This window comes from Giraffa tippelskirchi, chromosome 7 (genome assembly GCF_054371585.1).
Source record: "Giraffa tippelskirchi isolate mGirTip1 chromosome 7, T2T-mGirTip1v1.2.pri, whole genome shotgun sequence".
NCBI classification, from domain to species: Eukaryota; Metazoa; Chordata; class Mammalia; order Artiodactyla; family Giraffidae; genus Giraffa; species Giraffa tippelskirchi.
The window spans coordinates 26,213,114-26,232,389 of record NC_137281.1 but is presented as its reverse complement, the minus strand read 5'-3'; the positions used below and the strand labels follow the sequence as shown (position 1 = coordinate 26,232,389).

The window sequence follows — 19,276 nt, the reverse complement described above, 5'->3', positions numbered from 1 at the left end:
TCCATGGGGTCGTGAAGAGTTGGACACGACTGAGCGACTTCACTTTCACTTTTCCCTTTCCTGCATTGGAGAAAGAAATGGCAACCCACTCCAGTGTTCTTGCCTGGAGAATCCCAGGGACGGGGGAGCCTGGTGGGCTGCCGTCTATGGGGTCGCCCAGAGTCGGGCACGACTGAAGCGACTTAGCAGCAGCAGCAGTAGCAGTCACTTATTTGTGTCTGACTTTCTGTAACCCCATGGACTGCAGCAAGCCAGGCTGCAGTCTCAAATGGTTACAATATTGTGATTCCATTTCTATATGTGACACTGTTAGTAGAGATGGAGACTGGATTAGTGGTTGCCAGGGAACAGGAACTGGTTGAAGATTGTGAATGTAAAGGGGTAGCACAAGAGCGTTCCTTTGTGGTGATGAGGAGTTCTGGATCATGACTGTTACAGTGGTTAGTTGAATCCACATATGGGATAAAATTGCATAAAACTAGACACATACTTTGTTATACAGTGATAAGTTTTATAAAGGAATAAATATTTTGAGTCTTATCCTAAATGTTACTGAAATTTAAGATGGAGATTATAGTATTTTTTTACATAACTAGACTTTGTATTCATCGTATACCAAGATTTGTTTCCAGGTAATGACTTTATATATGATATTGTTATATGCACATTTACAATTTGAAGCAGTTGATATTATGAAAGTTTTGAATTTTTAGTATCTCTACATTGTATGTCATGTTTCTAATATTAATATATTCAGATCCCCTCCCTCCAAGTAATTTAGCAGAACTGATAATAGAACTCCCCTTTTTGAAGCTGCTCTAGTCTGTCCTGTAGTGACCTTCGGGTTTTAACCCTCCAGCTTTAGTTAAATTAAGCACACACAGACCTTTGCTATGGAAACGTACAGAATCATAACAAACAGCTTACTTTCTTCTGCAGATCAGAAGGTGATCTGAAGAGAAGTATCCTAATACTAAAAGAAAGATTTTAGAGTAGTGTTAACAGTAACAATAATTTGTTTCCTATAACATATGGGTAACAAATTGGATGGGATGGGATAATAGTCTAATTAATTTGATGTTCTTTTAAAATCCTTGAAATGCAAAGGAGAAACCCTGTTTTTCCTATGCTGTAGTATATATGCTTGTAGCAGATGTTGGCTCAACTATGTATTATGAAATATGTTCCCTTTGAAATTTTATATGCCTGATTACCTTCCTCCATCACGGGCTGATTTTACTATCAAATATAAAGGACAGGTGGCTTATGTCTTTGCCAAACTGGTATTAATATGAGTCATCTAATATGACTGGCATACTTTGGAATATATTGAATAGTACTTACTGGTATGTGATATTTGGGTAACTTTATAGATAGTAATAAAATTTTTAATTTGTATTTTCTATTTTAGATTTTACTACTTCATTTAAAGTAACTACTTTAGTGGCTGTAATTCTCATTTAAATAATTCTGTTGACTAAGAACAGAATCTGGTGTCTTTTGTTCCACCAAATTGTACTCTCTCATTCCAAAATACATTCATTCAGCAATGATTGATGCCTGTAACATGCTAGGTGCTATACTAGACTCTGGAGATGACAAAATGGACACTGTCCTCTTCACAGTACTTTGGGGCAAGTGGTAAAGTTGTTGGTACTTTTTCCTCCACTCTGTGAACACTTGGTTCCATAGAGTAATTTGTTCAATGTAGGAATAAACATGAAAAAGCAGTAAGTATAGCAGAAAGGACGGTTAACCATGAATTTGGGGGTAGTCTATCTCCACTCTCTATCATTATTTTTTCACCTCTGGATCAAAATATGGAGGAATCTGTTTCTACACTGTCACTTACCCCATCTGCCTCTATACAAACCAAAAGGGAAAAATGACTGAACTTTATTTGTGTGCATATGTACATCTACGCCCTCATTTTTACTATTTCTTCTTTAGTTAGTGATTTATTTAGGCTTTTTTTTTTTTTTACTGTAATCATATTGACGTTTTATGGAATATTTTCCATTCATTTAAAGCTTTAAAATTTATTAACTTGTTTATACCAAGATGTAAAAAGATATCACAACTAAATATTAATAGATTTCTTAAATACACAAATATTTAAGTATTTACAGGAAACTGCAATTTCCAGTTCAATATACTGTATTAAACACTTGTGTTTGCCTTCATTAGACATTAAGCAGTTACAGCTTAAGCTTGTTGGTTGGAGAAATCATTTTACATAAGAAGCAGAAATCATTTTACACTAAAGAACCTTGGGAAGACTGAAGGGGTTGAAGCACTGATATCTCTGAAAGTGGGGTATGAGATGAGGCTGAAAACAGAAGAATTGGTTGAAGATCTACAAAAGAAGCAAACGTTAGTTTTTCCTTTCTTATGTGGTATAACCAAGCGATAACCACTGGCTTACCTTGGGAGAATTTTGGAAATTTATTCTTTAGAGAGAGTTAAATAGAAGTTCTAGGTTCTAGAATAACTGAAGGCAGGGTTTGGGGCTTTATACAGAAAATGGTATGGGGCTGAAAGGGGAGGCATAATGAAAGTCTGTGTCCTGAATAGAGAGACTTCTGACTCTTCTTGACTCCTAAAGGTTTATGTTCCCTAGACAGGAGACTGGAGGATTTGCTTTTAGGCAAACTGGTCTGAGATAAAATACCTCTGTGCCTCTTGACTTGCAAATATTCTAGACCAATATTCTCAACCCTATCAGACCCAACCCCACTCTCAAAATTTTAAACAAATATTTTATAATACTACTTTATTTACCTGAAATGGAAATGCAAAGAATATAATCAGCCTATAATATAACTTTAGAAATATCAATATAATGCTTTAATATTGAGAAAATAAATTTAGAAAAATAAATTACAGCAAAAAGTTATGTTTCAAAATGAAAAGACTTGGCAACAACTGTTCAATTCAGTTGCTCAGTTGTGTCCTACTCTGCAACCCCGTGGACTACAGCATGCCAAGCCTCCCTGTCCATCATCAACTCCTGGACTCGACTCAAACTCATGTCCATTGAGTCGGTGATACCATCCAATCATCTCATCCTCTGTCATCCCCTTTTCCTCCCGCTTTCAATCTTTCCCAGTATCAGGGTCTTTTCCAATGAGTCAGTTCTTCGTATCAGGTGGCCAAAGTATTGAAGCTTCAGCATCAGTCCTTCCAATGAATATTCAGGACTGATTTCCTTTAGGATTGACTGGTTTGATCTCCTTGCAGTCCAAGGGACTGTCAAGAGTCTTCTCCAACACCGCAGTTCAAAAGCATCAATTCTTCAGTGTTCAGCTTGCAACCCCGTGGACTCTGCAGTCTATGGAATTCCCAGGCCAGAATACTGGAGTGGGTAGTCTTTCCCTTCTCCAGGGTATCTTTCCAAACCAGGGATCAAACCCTGGTTTCCCACATTGCAGGCGGATTCTTTGCCAGCTGAGCCATAAGGGAAGAGGTAACAACTGTACAAAACACAATAAAGTGGCTAGATATTTGTACCTACAGCATCGCTACAGTGTTGCAGGCACAAAGGCAGATAGGTTGATCAGCGGTCTGACTGCCACAATTGAGTGGCATTACTGACAATGACATGATTTTCTGAAATGATCAACTCTTACTTAAGTTTTCTTCAATTTACAGGGCAGTTATATTCATGAGAAATTCTAATGTGTTAAAACTGCGATTTTGGTGGTATTTATATATTCTAAGGAGTTGAGTTCCAAGTTCACAAACTTCTCTGTATAAATATATATACATGATGGGACATTCTGAAGTTCTGTGCAACACAGGCTAGTTCTGCTCTTTGAAGAACAATGATTATCTCATGCATTGATAGGTATTTGAAGAACAGTATCTCATGAATTGATACGAATTTGGATTTCTGGCCCCTTTGCATTAAATACCTGTAGTGCACCGCAGTCATCATGTTGCCATACTCATTCATTTATGTATTAACTGTGGCTATTTTTTGTGCAACAGTGGCAGAGTAGTTAAGATAGAGAGTATACTGCCACTGTCATCATTTCGCACTGCTGCTCAGGGAGCTACAAATCAGTGATGCAGTTAAAACTTGGTAGTGTTTCAGGAGCTGTGAGTACTAAAACTTTCACAGTGTATATTCATGTTGTCATGATGTCATCATTCTACTCATCAAATCAAAATAAGAAACAGAAAGCATTTCAGTCATCCTTTTAAAGCATAGTAGAGTATATAATTTTGTTATTGTGCAGTAGTGCTATGGCTGGGCTAAAAGAATGTATGTCTTATACAGATGGCTAACAAACACATGAAAAGATGCTCAGCATCACTCATTATTAGAGAAATGCAAATCAAAACCACAATGAGGTACCATTTCACACCAGTCAGAATGGCTGCTATCCAAAAGTCTACAAGTAATAAATGCTGGAGAGGGTGTGGAGAAAAGGGAACCCTCTTACACTGTTGGTGGGAATGCAAACTAGTACAGCCACTATGGAGAACAGTGTGGAGATTCCTTAAAAAACTGGGAATAGAACTGCCATATGACCCAGCAATCCCACTGCTGGGCATACACACCGAGGAAACCAGAATTGAAAGAGACGCGTGTACCCCAATGCTCATCTCAGCACTGTTTACAATAGCCAGGACATGGAAGCAACCTAGATGTCCATCCGCAGACGAATGGATAAGGAAGCTGTGGTACATATACACAAGGGAATATTACCCAGCCATTGAAAAGAATACATTTGAATCAGTTCTTTTGAGATGGATGAAACTGGAGCCCATTATACAGAGTGAAGTAAGCCAGAAAGAAAAACACCAATACAGTATACTAATGCATATATATGGAATTTGAAAGATGGTAACGATAACCCTATTTGTGAGACAGAATAAGAGACACAGATGCATAGAACAGTCTTATGGACTCCGAGGGAGAAGGTGAGGGTGGGACGTTCTGAGAGAATAGCATTGAAACATGTATATTATCATATGTGAAACAGAACACCATTCCAGGTTTGATGCATGAGACAAATGCTCAGGGCTGGGGCAATGGGATGACCCAGAGGGATGGGATGGGGAGGGAGGTGGGAGGGGGGTTCAGTATGGGGAACACATGTAAACCCATGGCTGATTCATGTCAATGTATGGCAAAAACCACTACAATATTGTAAAGTAATTAGCCCCCAACTAAAATAAATAAATTTATTAAAAAAAAAAGAATGTATGTCTTACATAGTCTTACATTTCCATCTAGATATCTCACCATTACATGTTGAATACAACATGACTAACATTGAAGACATGACCTTATCTTCCTCCAAACCTATTCTAAATAAGTGACTTCTTTATTTGCTAGGGATACCGTCATTCTCCTGGATACTGAAGCTTAGAACTTCTAATTTCTTTGTTCCCTTCTCTTTATTGTTCTGTATGTTGTCAGTTATAAAAATCTCTTCAGGGTCTCATAAGAAAGATTTATTGCATTAATCCATCTTCATTCCTATTTTCTATTCTTGTTCTCACTTCTACCCTTGTTTAAATTTTGAGTACACATGATTTTAGTGCTTTAGCCTCTTAGCTGGTTTCTATGATTTTGTCTTTTCTTTCCTAAACAGCCTTAATTGCTTTTTATCATGTACTTCCCTATTTCCTATATTATTATGATTAATAAATTTCTGCCTTTAAAGGTCTTCACTAATTCCTTAAAATTTAATACATGCCACTTTGTTCTTTATTATAGTGTCACCTATATAATACTGGCTGAAGCAGTGACATTTGATATAGATATTTTCATAACACATCCTCAATAAAAAGAGGAAAAGATAAGAGTGGTAAACAAGACAGAATTTTTGCCGTTTTGAAACTTACGTAGTACTGAGGCAAACAGATATAAACAAATATATAAAATACTTTTAATAGTAATACTATGAAAAATAATAAAACAGGATAAAGGGGTAGAAATACGATGTTTCAGATAGAGTGGTTTTCTCTGAAGAGCTGACCTTTGAGTGCAAGCTGAAGCAGTGAGGTAATGTGAAGATCAGAGGGAAGAATATTCCAAAGGGATAAAATACTAAGTGTGAAGCTCTTGAGGGTCCGAATGAGCTTAAGTGGTTCACGCAATAAGGCCAGGATGACCAGAACAGACTGTGGAAGGGAGAGAGTAGGAGAAGGTAAGGCAGCACATTATCTAGGGCCCAGGTCACATAGGACTTGTAAATATTTGTAGGGCATTTGAATTTAGTTCTCAGTGTGGAAGGAAGCCACTAGAGAGTTCTGAGCAGGGAGGTTAAGTTATCCGATTAATGTTACAAGTTTGTTCTGGCTCCTCGACAGAGAACAGGCTATCAAGGAGCAAGAGTACCTACAGGGAGAGCAGTTATAAGGCTGTTGCAATGGTCCAGGCTTTATTTGCTTCTCTAAATGTTACAGGACAGAAAATCATCCTGAGTAAATCCTTGTTTTCTGATAATAGGCAAAAAATTTCATGTCCTTTCCTGGGTAGAGCTGCTACTGCTGCTAAGTCGCTTCAGTCGTGTCCGACTCTGCGACCCCTTAGACAGCAGCCCACCAGGCTCCCCCGTCCCTGGGATTCTCCACGCAAGAACACTGGGGTGGGTTGCCATTTCCTTCTCCAATGCATGAAAGTGAAAAGTGAAAGTGAAGTCGCTCAGTCGTGTCCTACTCTTTGCGACCCTGTGGACTGCAGCCTACCAGGCTCCTCCGTCCATGGGATTTTCCAGGCAAGAGTACTGGAGTGGGGTGCCATTGCCTTCTCCCACCTGGGTAGAGGAGGATAATCAATAAATTATTATGTTGCTTGGTTACAGACTCTAGTGTAAAGCCAGGGATGGGCAGTCAGGAGGGAGTAAAACACTCACTGAAGGACAACATAATCAAATAAAACTCCTTCTATACGTTTGAAACTCTGACTATATTCCATACTTAGACTCTGGATGCACACTTATAGCTAACATTTGTTGGCTACATGCCAAGCACTATACTAAGCACTCTATTGATATCATATGTCAGGATACTTTAAAAAATCATAATATACAAATAGAAGAGAATTTCTTTTAAGGTTATTAAGTAGCTCATAAAATCTCAGGTTTGAAAACTATGTGTCCTGGAACGGTGTCCAGCCACCCTACTCAGTTTTGCTCTAGTGAAAACATCACTGACTCTGACTCAACAACCACAGCTTGTAGAGACAGTGCTTGGGTCTGGGCACCAGAAACTCTACTGCCTTGAAGAGCTCATCCACTGTGCTTATTGAAAAATAAACTTTATGCAGTCTATATTATCATACTGCGCCCTTGGCAGATTTTCTTCCCAGGGGCACTTGGGTCCAAAAGTAGGAGTGAGGATTGCTGAGAGTATCTCTCTGAAGCTTGTAAGACCTCCCCACCAAGTGCCATGTAAGCCACCATCCGAAAGCAGGGGAATCTGACAGTAGTAGAGCTGAGACAGCTTAAGAAATGTGACCTGACCAAATAAACATTTTTTAAAAAATAGCATGCCTATATTTTCTACTTCAATTCCTAGAGTTCTTTTATACAGAATGCCTAGTATATGTTAAACAATACATACACACACAAGAAAGTGTGAACCAGGGCTTCCCTGGTGGTTTAGTGGTAAAGAATCTGCCTGCCAATGCAGGAGACATGGGTTCAGTACCTGATCCGGGAAGATCCCACATGCTGCAGACCAACTAAGCCTATGTGCTGCAGCTATTGAGCCTGTACTCAAGAGCCCAGGAGCCGCAACTACTGAGCCCATGTGCCACAATTACTGAAGCCTGCACTCCCTAGAGCCTGTGCTCTGCAATGAGAAGCCACTGAAGTAAGAAGCCTGTGCACTGCAACTAGAGAGTAGCCCCCACTCACTGCATCTAGAGAAAAGCCAGTGTAGCAACAGAGACCCAGCAAAGCCAAAAATAAATACATAATTATTAAAAAAAAAACAAAAAACTGTGAACCACAGTGAAGAGAAAACAGTCAATAGAAGCAGGCCCAGAGGTGGCCCAAATCTGGCTCTACATCTGGGTTGGACTTATCAGAAAGAGACTTTGACATAACAGTGATAAAAATGCTAAATTAGCTAGTAGAAAGGTGGGCTCTATGTGACGAGATGAAGGAATTCCAGTAGAGATGTGGAAAAAAAATTTTTAATTAAAAGGATAATAAGGACAAAGATACAAGAAAACTACAAGAACAATATCGCTAAAATATAAAAGACAAAAATCCTCAACAAAAAAACTAGCAAATCAAATCCAACAACACATTAAAAGGATTATACAGGGACTTCCCTGGCGGTGCAGTGGTTAAGAACCCTCCTTGTAATGCAGGGGAGTGTGTTCAATTCCTGGCCAGAGAACAGAGATCCCACATACTACAGGGCAAGTACACCTGCAAGCCACCACTAAGACCCAATGCAGCCAAATAAATAATTATTTTTAAAGGATTATACAGCATGACCAAGTGGGATTTACCTCAAGAATGCAGAAGGTGATTCAACATATGAAAATCAGTTGTTACAATCATATTAATAGAATGAAGGCATAAAAACCACATGATCATCTCATTTGACACAGAAAAGGCATTTGATAAAATTTAACAGCTTTCATTAAAAAAACAAAAACAAAAACACCCAAGCAAACTAGGAAAAGTGGGGAAGTCCTTGACATGATCAAAGTGATTTTGAAAAGCTCACAGCTGACATCCTCCTGGTAAAAGACTACCAGCTTTCCCCCTAAGATCAGGAACAAGAGAAGGTTGCTTGCTTTTGTCACTGCTATTCAACATTTGTGCTGGAAGTTCTAGCCAGAGCTATTAGGCAATAAAAGGAAATAAAAGACATCCAAATTGGAGAGGAAGAGGTAAAATTATCTCTGTTAACAGATGACATGCTCATCTATTTTAAAAATGCCGAATAATCCCCAAGAAAGCTGCTAGAGCTAATAAATTAGTTCAGGGAAGTTTCTGGGCAGGAGATGAACACATACTTAACCAGTTGTGTTTCTGTGTGTTTCTATGCAAAAGTTGCTCAGTCGTGTCTGACTCTGCGACCCCATGGACTATTCAGTCCATGAAATTCTTCAGGCCAGAATACTGGGGTGGGTAGCTAGTTCCCTTCTCCAGGGGATCTTCCCAACTCAGGGGTCGAACCCAGGTCTCCCACATTGCCGGCAGATTCTTTACTATCTGAGCCACCAGGGAAGCATGTATCGGTGATAAACAACCCAAAGAGGACATTAAGAAAGCAGTTTCACTTACAATAGCATCTAAAAGAAATAGTTAGGAATTAATTTAACTAAGGAGATATATATAAGACTTGTATGCTGAAAACTATAAAATATTGCTGAAAGAAAACTAAATGGAAATATATAAAGTAAAAATAGGGACTTCCTGGTAATTGAGTGGTTTAGACTTCGTCTTCCAATGCAGAGGGTGCAAGTTCAGTGCCTGGTTGAGGAGCTAAGATCCCATGTGCCTCCAGGTCAAAAAACCAAAACATAAGATAGAAAGCAGTATTAAAGCAAATTCAACAAAGACTTTAAAAAAATGGTCTACTTAAAGAATATTGTTTAAAAAAATATAAAGTAAAAATAAAATCCAAGTATACTTGGAACAAAAATAAAAAGACATCCCATTTTCATGAGAAGGAGACTTAATTAAGACATCAGTGCTCCCCAAAGCAATCTACTGATTTAATGCAGTACTTAGCCAGATTCCAACAGTCCTTTCTGCAGAATGGAAAAGCATATTCTCAAATTCATATGGAATTGCAAGGAGACTCAAGTAGCTGAAACAGTCCTGAAAAAGAATAAAGTTGAAGGATTTCCTCTCCCTGACTTGCAACATACTACAAAACTACAGTATTTTAAGCAGTACAGTGCTGGCATAAAGACAGACCAATGAAGTAGAGTAGAAAGCCCAGAAATAAGTTCTAACATATATGATGAATTCATTTTTGATAGGGTTCCAAGACCATTCAGTGGGGGAAATGAGTCTTTTCCACAAATGGTGCTGGGGAAATTAGATATCCACAAGCAAGACAATGTAGTTGAATCCTTGCCTTACATGATATACAAAAATTAATGCAAAGTGGATCAAAGACCTAATGCAAGACCTAAAACTATAAAATCTTGGAAGAAAACATTGAGGAAAATCTTCTCAACATTGGACTTGGTAGTGGTTTCTTAAGTATGATAGCTAAGGCACAAACAACAAAAGAAACAAGTCAGACTCCATCAAAATTAAAAAGTGTCTTCCCAGGTGGTGCAGTTGGTTAAATCCACCTGCCAGTGCAGAAGACACAAGAGACATGGGTTCAATCCCTGGATCAGGAAGATCCCCTGGAGTAGGAAATGGTAACCCTCTCTTATTTTCTTGCTTGGAAAATCAGGGACAGAGGAGCCTGGTGGGCTACAGTCCAGGTTCGCAGAGTTGGGCATGACTGAGCATGCACAAAGGCAAAAGGCAAAATTTAAAAAAATTTTGTGTGTCAGAGGACACAACCAAGAAAGTGAAAAAAAATAACCTGGAAATGGGAGATAGTATTTGCAGATCACATATCTGCAAGGGATTAATATTCAGATTATATGAAGAACTCATACAACTTTGATGAAGAACATCAAAACAAATATAAAGGCACACCCATATGTACTCCCAAAGAATGATGAATTTTTTTGTTTAATCAGGCACTTAACTTGGTTGGAGTCAACCTGTAAAACCTGTCTCCCTGTGCTTGGTGGTCGCTCATTATCTCATTTCAGTTATTCTAGCCTTAGGCTGCTTGAGTCTGTCCTGTTATGGATGGTTTACAGGTCAGCCAAAGAATTGGGCAGAGTATGTGTATATATATAACTTGGAGCACCCCCTCTCTGACTCTCTTTTTCTGGGATTTGCCTCTACTTTCCAGAGGTTATGACAGGCTCTGTCCTTGGTTCTTCAAGCCCTTCAGACTGTAGATTTCTTTGGTAGTTTCAGCCACACTGTTACGGCATGGACTGTGGCTTTCCCTCAGATAAGGCTTTTTTTTTTTTTTTTAAATAAATTTGTTTATTTTAGTTGGGGGCTAATTACTTTACAATATTGTTGTGGTTTTTGCCATACATTGATATGAATCAGCCATGGGTTTACATGTGTTCCCCATACTGAACCCCCCTCCCACCTCCCTCCCCATCCCATCCCTCTGGGTCATCCCATTGCCCCAGCCCTGAGCATTTGTCTCATGCATCGAACATGGAATGGTGTTCTGTTTCACATATGATAATATACATGTTTCAATGCTATTCTCTCAGAACGTCCCACCCTCACCTTCTCCCTCAGAGTCCATAAGACTGTTCTATGCATCTGTGTCTCTTATTCTGTCTCACATATAGGGTTATCGTTACCATCTTTCAAATTCCATATATATGCATTAGTATACTGTATTGTTGTTTTTCTTTCTGGCTTACTTCACTCTGTATAATGGGCTCCAGTTTCATCCATCTCAATAGAACTGATTCAAATGTATTCTTTTTAATGGCTGAGTAATATTCCCTTGTGTATATGTACCACAGCTTCCTTATCCATTCGTCTGCTGATGGACATCTAGGTTGCTTCCATGTCCTGGCTATTGTAAACAGTGCTGCGATGAGCATTGGGGTACACGCGTCTCTTTCAATTCTGGTTTCCTCGGTGTGTATGCCCAGCAGTGGGATTGCTGGGTCATATGGCAGTTCTATTCCCAGTTTTTTAAGGAATCTCCACACTGTTCTCCATAGTGGCTGTACTAGTTTGCATTTCCACCAACAGTGTAAGAGGGTTCCCTTTTTAATAAGCCTTAAAAACAGGAAACACACCTTCCCTTCTTTTCTTCTGACACATGTCAGTTTATTTCTAGTATCTGTTTACTTTGATACTTTCCTTCCTTTCAGAGTCATTCTTTATATTTGTTCCAGTGTATAGTTGCTGTTGGGCTTCTCTGGTGGCTCAGAAGGTAAAGAATCTGCCTGCAGTGTGGGAGACCTGGGTTCGACCCCTGGATTGGGAAGATCCCCTGGAGGAGGGCATGGCAGTCCTCTCCAGTTTTCTTGCCTGGAGAATCCCCATGGACAGAGGTGCCTGGTGGGCTCCAGTCCATGGGGTCGCAAAGAGTCGGACACGACTGAGCAACTAAGCACAGTACAGCACACATAGTTGCTGTCTGCATGATGGCAGGTCCAGTGGGTGCTACTCAGCCATCAGACTAAACACAGGAGTCTCCCTAAGTGCTTTAGGCTCTATTTCTTTTAACTGCCTCTTTTCTTGTGGTCACGATTTTTACCTCCAGTACCTCCTGGCCATCACTCTTCTTCATCCTGTGTAGCTATTTTAACCCAGGTAATAGCGAAGAGTACCAAAGAAAGTCAAGTAGCCTAGCTTTTTAAGTCAGTTGAAATTCTAAGTTGGAAACATGGGAAAGGACTTTTCAGGTCATTTCTACTAAAAGCGTCTCTGATTTTAACAGCCTGATAGAGGACCTTCCAACATATGCTGATCTTTAAGTCCGATCTGGGTGGTTAATGTTGCCTGGAGCACAGAATCAACATTTCTTTTATATTCTACATAGCTCTCTATCAAGGCTTTTCAGAATTTAGGTTGATCTAGCTTTTAATCCAAAAAAAACCCCTCATCCCTTTGTAATACATTCCAGCATTTTATAACTTTTAAAATATTTCTGCAACTTAGAGGGTTGTTCACCTGTTACTTGTCTTGACTGTTGCGATAACATTTATGTATCAATAGTATATGATACAAATACAAGACTTATTGTTGTAAACTTACTATAAAATGCATGGATAATGAGTTGTTATTTTTGTGTGTTTGCTCTTCCAAATTAGCTCCTGGGCTACAGTGAAAAGCCAATAAATCTACAGATGTTTATTGGAACAGCAGATGACCGATATTTACGGCCTCATGCATTTTACCAGGTGCATCGAATCACTGGGAAGACAGTTGCTACTGCAAGCCAAGAGATAATAATTGCCAGCACAAAGGTTCTGGAAATTCCACTTCTTCCTGAAAACAATATGTCAGCCAGGTATCTTGAAACATCCTGAAATGGACTGTTTTTTCTTTTCCTGAAATAATTTTCAGAAGAAAACATATTTATTTTTATATTAATAGCACAAAAATAAAAAGTCACTATTCTGAATTAACTGAATAACATTATATAAATAATTAGAGTATATTTGCTAAGGTTGGTATCATATTTCCATAAAGAAAATTCAATTCGGCAAAAGTCTATGACCATGTATTTGCCAGCCAAGCATCATGCTAGGTGATGGAGACAAAAATATGTGAACTCTTTTCAGGTAGCCCACAGTCTAATAGGGTTGACAATAAATAATTGCAGTACAATTGTGATTGATAAGTTTCCTTAAAGGAAACTTTTGACTGCTTTCAGGTGTCCCATTTTATCCATATCCAAATAAAATGAGATCTTGCCAAATTCTGAATGAGAATGCAATAGAGTTTTGTTCAAGTGGATTAGTTAGGAATGTATAGTACCTGTAATAGAAACCTGACATGCAGTGGCTTAAACAGCTAGAGGTTTAATTTTTCTTTCTGCAAAAGAAATATACAGATAGGCATTTTAGGGCTAGCATAGTGGCTCCATAAGTCACTGGGGCCCCATGCTCCTTCTGTTTTTTCTTCTCTGCTATTTTTAGGGTATAGTTTTCATCCTCAAGATTGCCTCCTGATCCACAGTGGCGGCTAGAGCTCTTGCCATCTTAACTGTAATCCTGGAGGGAATAGGAAGAAGGGGTAGGAGGAAAGGTGGGAGAGAATTTTCATCTGAGTCAGACCTCTTTAAAGAGCTTTTCCCAGAAACTTATCCAGCACTTTTACTGCATCTCATTGATCATCCTTGTGTGTAGGGAAGACCTGGATTTTTTTGTTTTTTAACCTGAGTACATTGCCACCCCTAAAAAGATAGAGGTCTGTTACTAAGAAAAACAGAAAAAGGGTATTTAGTAGGCAACTATTATTTTGCCACAACCAGGTATGTGAAACTTACAGTGACTTTTTTAGAGAAATTGTTTCAAACTATAATATAGGTCTTTCTTAAGATGGCATTGATATCTGTCCCAGGCTGTTGGAAGAATAGTCCTATTAAAATCAGATTTCAGTCTCAAGCTCTCCTCTTTTAAATTTATATTTTTATTTAATTGAATATACCCCTGAAGACATGGTAATTTATGATATAACTGTACAATTATAAAATAAGAATTGCTTTTTATCTACTTACTATCAGAAAAGACAAATTAATGTAGATTTAAATAAAACTTTATTTTCGCCAGCTTTGTTCAAGTCAGTAGTACTCGAGAACTCAACCCTACTAAGTCATTACATGGGCTAAAATAAGAGTTTTTTCATGGCTGAGGCACTATTAGCTGATAATCTCTACGCTTATATTTCTGTGTTCTGCAGTATATAAAAAGATCTTTGTATTCTCAGCTGGTCTTTATTCAGGTACATGAGCAAAACTCTTGAAGAAAAATGTTGACTCTGCTTCCAGGCATCCTATTTGACCCATTTTCAAATAAGGTGAGATGGCCAGCCTCTAATGAGAATGCAAGAAGGCTTCCTCCCTTTTACTCTTGGATCTTACTTTTTAAATTTTTTTTAGCTGCACCACGAGACTTACAGGATCTTAGTTCCTCAGCCAGGGATCAAACGCAGGTCCTTGGCAGTGGAAGCACAGAGTTCTAACCACAGGATGGCCAGGGAATTCCCTAGGATCTTTTTCATTTAGCATCAAAAACACATGAAAATACTCTTATTCAGATGCAGAGGGGAATTTGAAAATCAACTTTGAACTATCTTTTTCTAAGAACTCATAAAATTGCTTCTTAGGTGACAGTTTGCAGGCCATGTTTCCATTCATTCCTCTGGATATTTTAAGCAGTAGACTTTATCAGACAAGGAGAGACCTACAAAAACTTTATCATCGTTATTTTTTGCCTCAGCTTCCTGGAAGCTCATGATCAAGCTCAATTATAGTAATTATAGTAATTCATATACCGGTAGATTTGGGATATATTTATTTCCTGTTTCTTTTATTTAAAATTTTTTTTCTATTTCTTTCTTCTTGACATTATTTGTGTTTATGTTGTAAAATGCCTCAAATCATTTTTTAAAATAATGTATAAATCAATAAATTAAAGAAAACAGAGTACATGAGTTTCTAAGACAGATTTTCAAGAATTTAAGAAAGCCTTACATACCGAATAATGTGAACTTGATCAGAACTCTAGGATCCAAACATGAAATAGAGTTGGTAGTCAAGATTCATGTTCCCTTCCCCAACCAGAGGTGGCATACACTGCCTGCCTGGAATAGACCAGAAAACAAATTCAGACTTAAATTGAAGAAAGTAGGGAAAACCACTAGGCCATTCAAGTATGACCTAAATCAGATCCCTTACGATTATACAGTGGAAGTGACCAATAGATTCAAGGGATTAGATCTGATAGAGAGTGCCTGAAGAACTATGGATCGAGGTTCATGTCGTTGTACAGGACGTGGTGATCAAAACTGTCCCCAAGAAAAAGAAATGCAGAAAGGCAAAATGGTTGTCTGAGGAGGCCTTACAGATGAGAAAAGAAGAGAAGTGAAAGGCAGAGGCGAAAAGGAAAGGTATACCCATCTGAATCCAGAGTTACAAAGAATAGCAAGGAGAAATAAGAAAGCCCTCCTAAATGAACAATGCAAAGAAATAGAAGAAAACAGTAGAATGGGAAAGGCTAGAGATCTCTTCAAGAAAATTAGAGATACCAGTGGAACATTTCATGCAAAGTTGGGAACAATAAAGGACAGAAACAGTATGGACCTAACAGAAGCAGAAGATATTAAGAAGAAATGGCAGGAATACACAGAAGAACTGTACACAAAAGATCTTAATGACCCATGGTGTGATAACTTATCTAGAGCCAGACATCCTGGAATGCGAAGTCAAGTGGGCCTTAGGAAGCATCATTATGAACAAAGCTAGTGGAGTCAAAGCCTTTGACTGGATCACAACAAACTGTGAAACATTCTTAGAAAGAGGGGAATACCAGACTACCTTACCTGCCTCCTGGGAAACCTGTATGCAGGTCAAGAAGCAACAATCAGAACAGGACATGGAACAACAGACTGGTTCCAAATTGGGAAAGGAGTATGTCAAGACTGTATGTTGTCACTTTGCTTATTTCACTTATATGCAGAGTACATCATGCAGAATGTGGGGCTGGATGAAGCACAAACTGGAATCAAGATTGCTGGGAGAAGTATCAATAACCTCAGACATGCAGATGACACACCACCCTTATGGCAGAAAGGGAAAGGAAGTGAGGAGCCTCTTGATGAAAGTGAAAGAGGAGAGTGAAAAGTTGGCTTAAAACTCAACATTCAAAAACAGAGATCATGGCATGCAGTCGCATCACTTCATGGCAAATAGATGGGGAAATAATGGAAACAAGTGACAGACTTTCTTTTCTTGGGCTCCAGTATCACTGCGGATGGTGACTGCAGCCATGAAGTTAAAAGACCCTTGCTCCTTGGAAGAAAAACTATGACAAACCTAAACAGCATATTAAAAAACAGAGACATTACTTTGCCAATAAAGGTCCATCTAGTCAAGGCTATGGTTTTTCCAGTAGTCATGTATGGATGTGAGAGTTGGACCATAAAGAAAGCTGAGTGCCAAAGAATTGATGCTTTTGAGCTGTGGTGTTGGAGAAGACTCTTGAGAGTCCCTTGGACAGCAAGGAGATCAAACCAGTCAGTTCTAAAGGAGATCAATACTGAATATTCATTAGAAGGACTAATACTGAAGTTCCAGTACTTTGGCCACCTAATGCGAAGAGCCAGCTTATTAGAAAAGACCTTAATGCTGGGAAAGATTGAAGGCAGGAAGAGAACAGGACGACAGAGGACTAGATGGTTGGATGGCATCTCTGACTCAATGAGCGTGAGTTTGAGCAAGCTCTGGGAGATGGTGAAGGACAGGGAAGCCTGGTGTGCTGCAGTCCACGTGGTCGCAAAGAGCTTGACACGAGTGTGCAACTGAACAACAACTTCCACTGCGGGGTGTGCCAGTTTCATCCCTAGTCAGGGATCTGTATCCTGTATGATGCGGCCAAAAGAAGGAAAAGCTCTGCTGTTCTCTCAGAGCAGTAGTGTGGGGGAAGATTGGGAGAGAGCCCCTTTGTTCTGCGTGCTATCCCATAGATCTGGTCATTTCAAACCTATTCTATCTTGTATGGGTAATATCCTTTAATTAAGACCAATATTCAACCCATAAACCATACAACCAGTCTACAAGATGCTTTAAGTATAGTATGCCAGTATTCGTTGCCTTACCCTACTCATAGCTCCTCTTTGACTTAGAACTTGATGAATATGAATGTGGCAGTGTTATACTCTGATCTAGAATATAATTGTGTTGTGAACAGAAATTAATAGTTATTATCATTCCTATAAATTTAGGTTTTGTTGGTTTGGTTGCTTTTTTCTTTTTTCGCATTGCTTAGCCAGAGTTTAAGATGGTCAGAGTTTCTGATACTCCACGTCATCTGCTAGAAACTTAACTGTCTGCTAAAATACCTTCCCTTGAAACTCAGTCAGTTCAGTTCAGTCACTCAGTTGTGTCTGACTCTTTGTGACCCTGTGAACTGCAGCAAGCCAGGCCTCCCTGTCCATCACCAACTCCCAGAGCTTGTTCAAACCCATGTCCATCGAGTCGGTGATGCCATCCAACCATCTCATCCTCTGTCGTCCCCTTCTCCTCCTGCCCTCAATCTTTCCCAACATCAGGGTCTTTTCAAATGAGTCAGCTCTTTGCATCAGGTGGCCAAAGTATTGGAGTTTCAGCTTCAGCATCAGTCCTTCCAATGAATATTCAGGACTGATTTCCTTTAGGATGGACTGGTTGGATCTCCTTGTAGTCCAAGAGACTCTCAAGAGTCTTCTCCAACACCGCAGTTCAAAAGCATCAATTCTTCTGCGCTCAGCTTTCTTTACAGTCCAACTCTTACAGCCATACGTGACCATTGGGAAAACCACAGCCTTGACTAGACGGACCTTTGTTGACAAAGTAATGTCTCTGCTTTTTAATATGCTGGCTAGGTTGGTCATAACTTTCCTTCCAAGGAATAAGCGTCTTTTAATTTCATGGCAGCAGTCACCATCTGCAGTGATTTTGGAGCCCAGAAAAATAAAAGTCAGCCACTGTTTCCACTGTTTCCCCATCTATTTGCCATGAAGTGATGGGACCAGATGCCATGATCTTAGTTTTCTGAATGTTGAGCTTTAAGCCAACTTTTTCACTCTCCTCTTTCATTTTTATCAAGTGGCTCTTTAGTTCTTCTTCGCTTTCTGCCATAAGGGTGATGTCATCTGCATATCTGAGGTTATTGATATTTCTCCCGGCAATCTTGATTCCAGCTTGTGTTTCTTCCAGCCCAGCGTTTCTCATGATGTACTCTGCATATAAGTTAAATAAGCAGGGTGACAATATACAGCCTTGATGTACTCCTTTTCCTATTTGGAACCAGTCTGTTGTTCCATGTCCAGTTCTAACTGTTGCTTCCTGACCTGCATACAGGTTTCTCAAGAGGCAGGTCAGGTGGTCTGGTATTCCCATCTCTTTTAGAATTTTCCACAGTTTATTGTGATCTACACAGTCAAAGATTTTGGCATAATCAAACAGAACTAGATGTTTTTCTGGAACTCTCTTGCTTTTTCAATGATCCATTGGATGTTGACAATTTGATCTCTGGTTCCTCTGCCTTTTCTAAAACCAGCTTGAACATCTGAAAGTTCACGGTTCTCTTACTGCTGAAGCCAAATGGATAATCTCTGGTATTTCCCACCAAATACTCATTTGGCATATTTGCATGAATAATTACTACCTTGATACAATTTGATCAGTACTGTTTTGAGCTAAGGTACAGTTTTTCAATATTAGCCAAATACAGTTTGTTATTTATAAATAAAAATGTTTATTTTCAAAAATATTACTTTTTTAGAAATTTGTTTGCATTTCTGAAGGTGAAAATATTTTATTTTTCAGATTCTTCTTGAGCTTTACTGGTTCAATCCTGGTGGATTGTTTTTATTAATAAACATATATAAAAGTTTTAATATGTTATTAATGAGTTATTTGTGGTCCTATAAGTTAATCTTTTCTGGGCTAAGTTATATGTATAGTTAGAGCCTTTCACTTTATATTTCACTTATCTAGTTCTGTAACAAACCACCTTAAAATT

At 38.9% G+C, this 19,276-nt stretch overlaps 1 protein-coding gene across 8 annotated transcripts in view; it reads left to right on the top strand.

Annotated features, from left to right (window-relative positions):
- NFATC3 (nuclear factor of activated T cells 3) overlaps window positions 1-19,276 on the top strand; it is a 103,916-nt gene that overhangs the window by 44,682 nt on the left and 39,958 nt on the right. For all 8 annotated transcript variants that reach the window (XM_081512791.1, XM_081512794.1, XM_081512786.1 and 5 more), the window contains one exon: window positions 12,860-13,059. In XM_081512791.1, coding sequence (XP_081368917.1) covers window positions 12,896-13,059 — 164 coding nt within the window. In that variant the 5' untranslated portion in view covers window positions 12,860-12,895. The remainder of the gene's footprint in view (window positions 1-12,859; window positions 13,060-19,276) is intronic.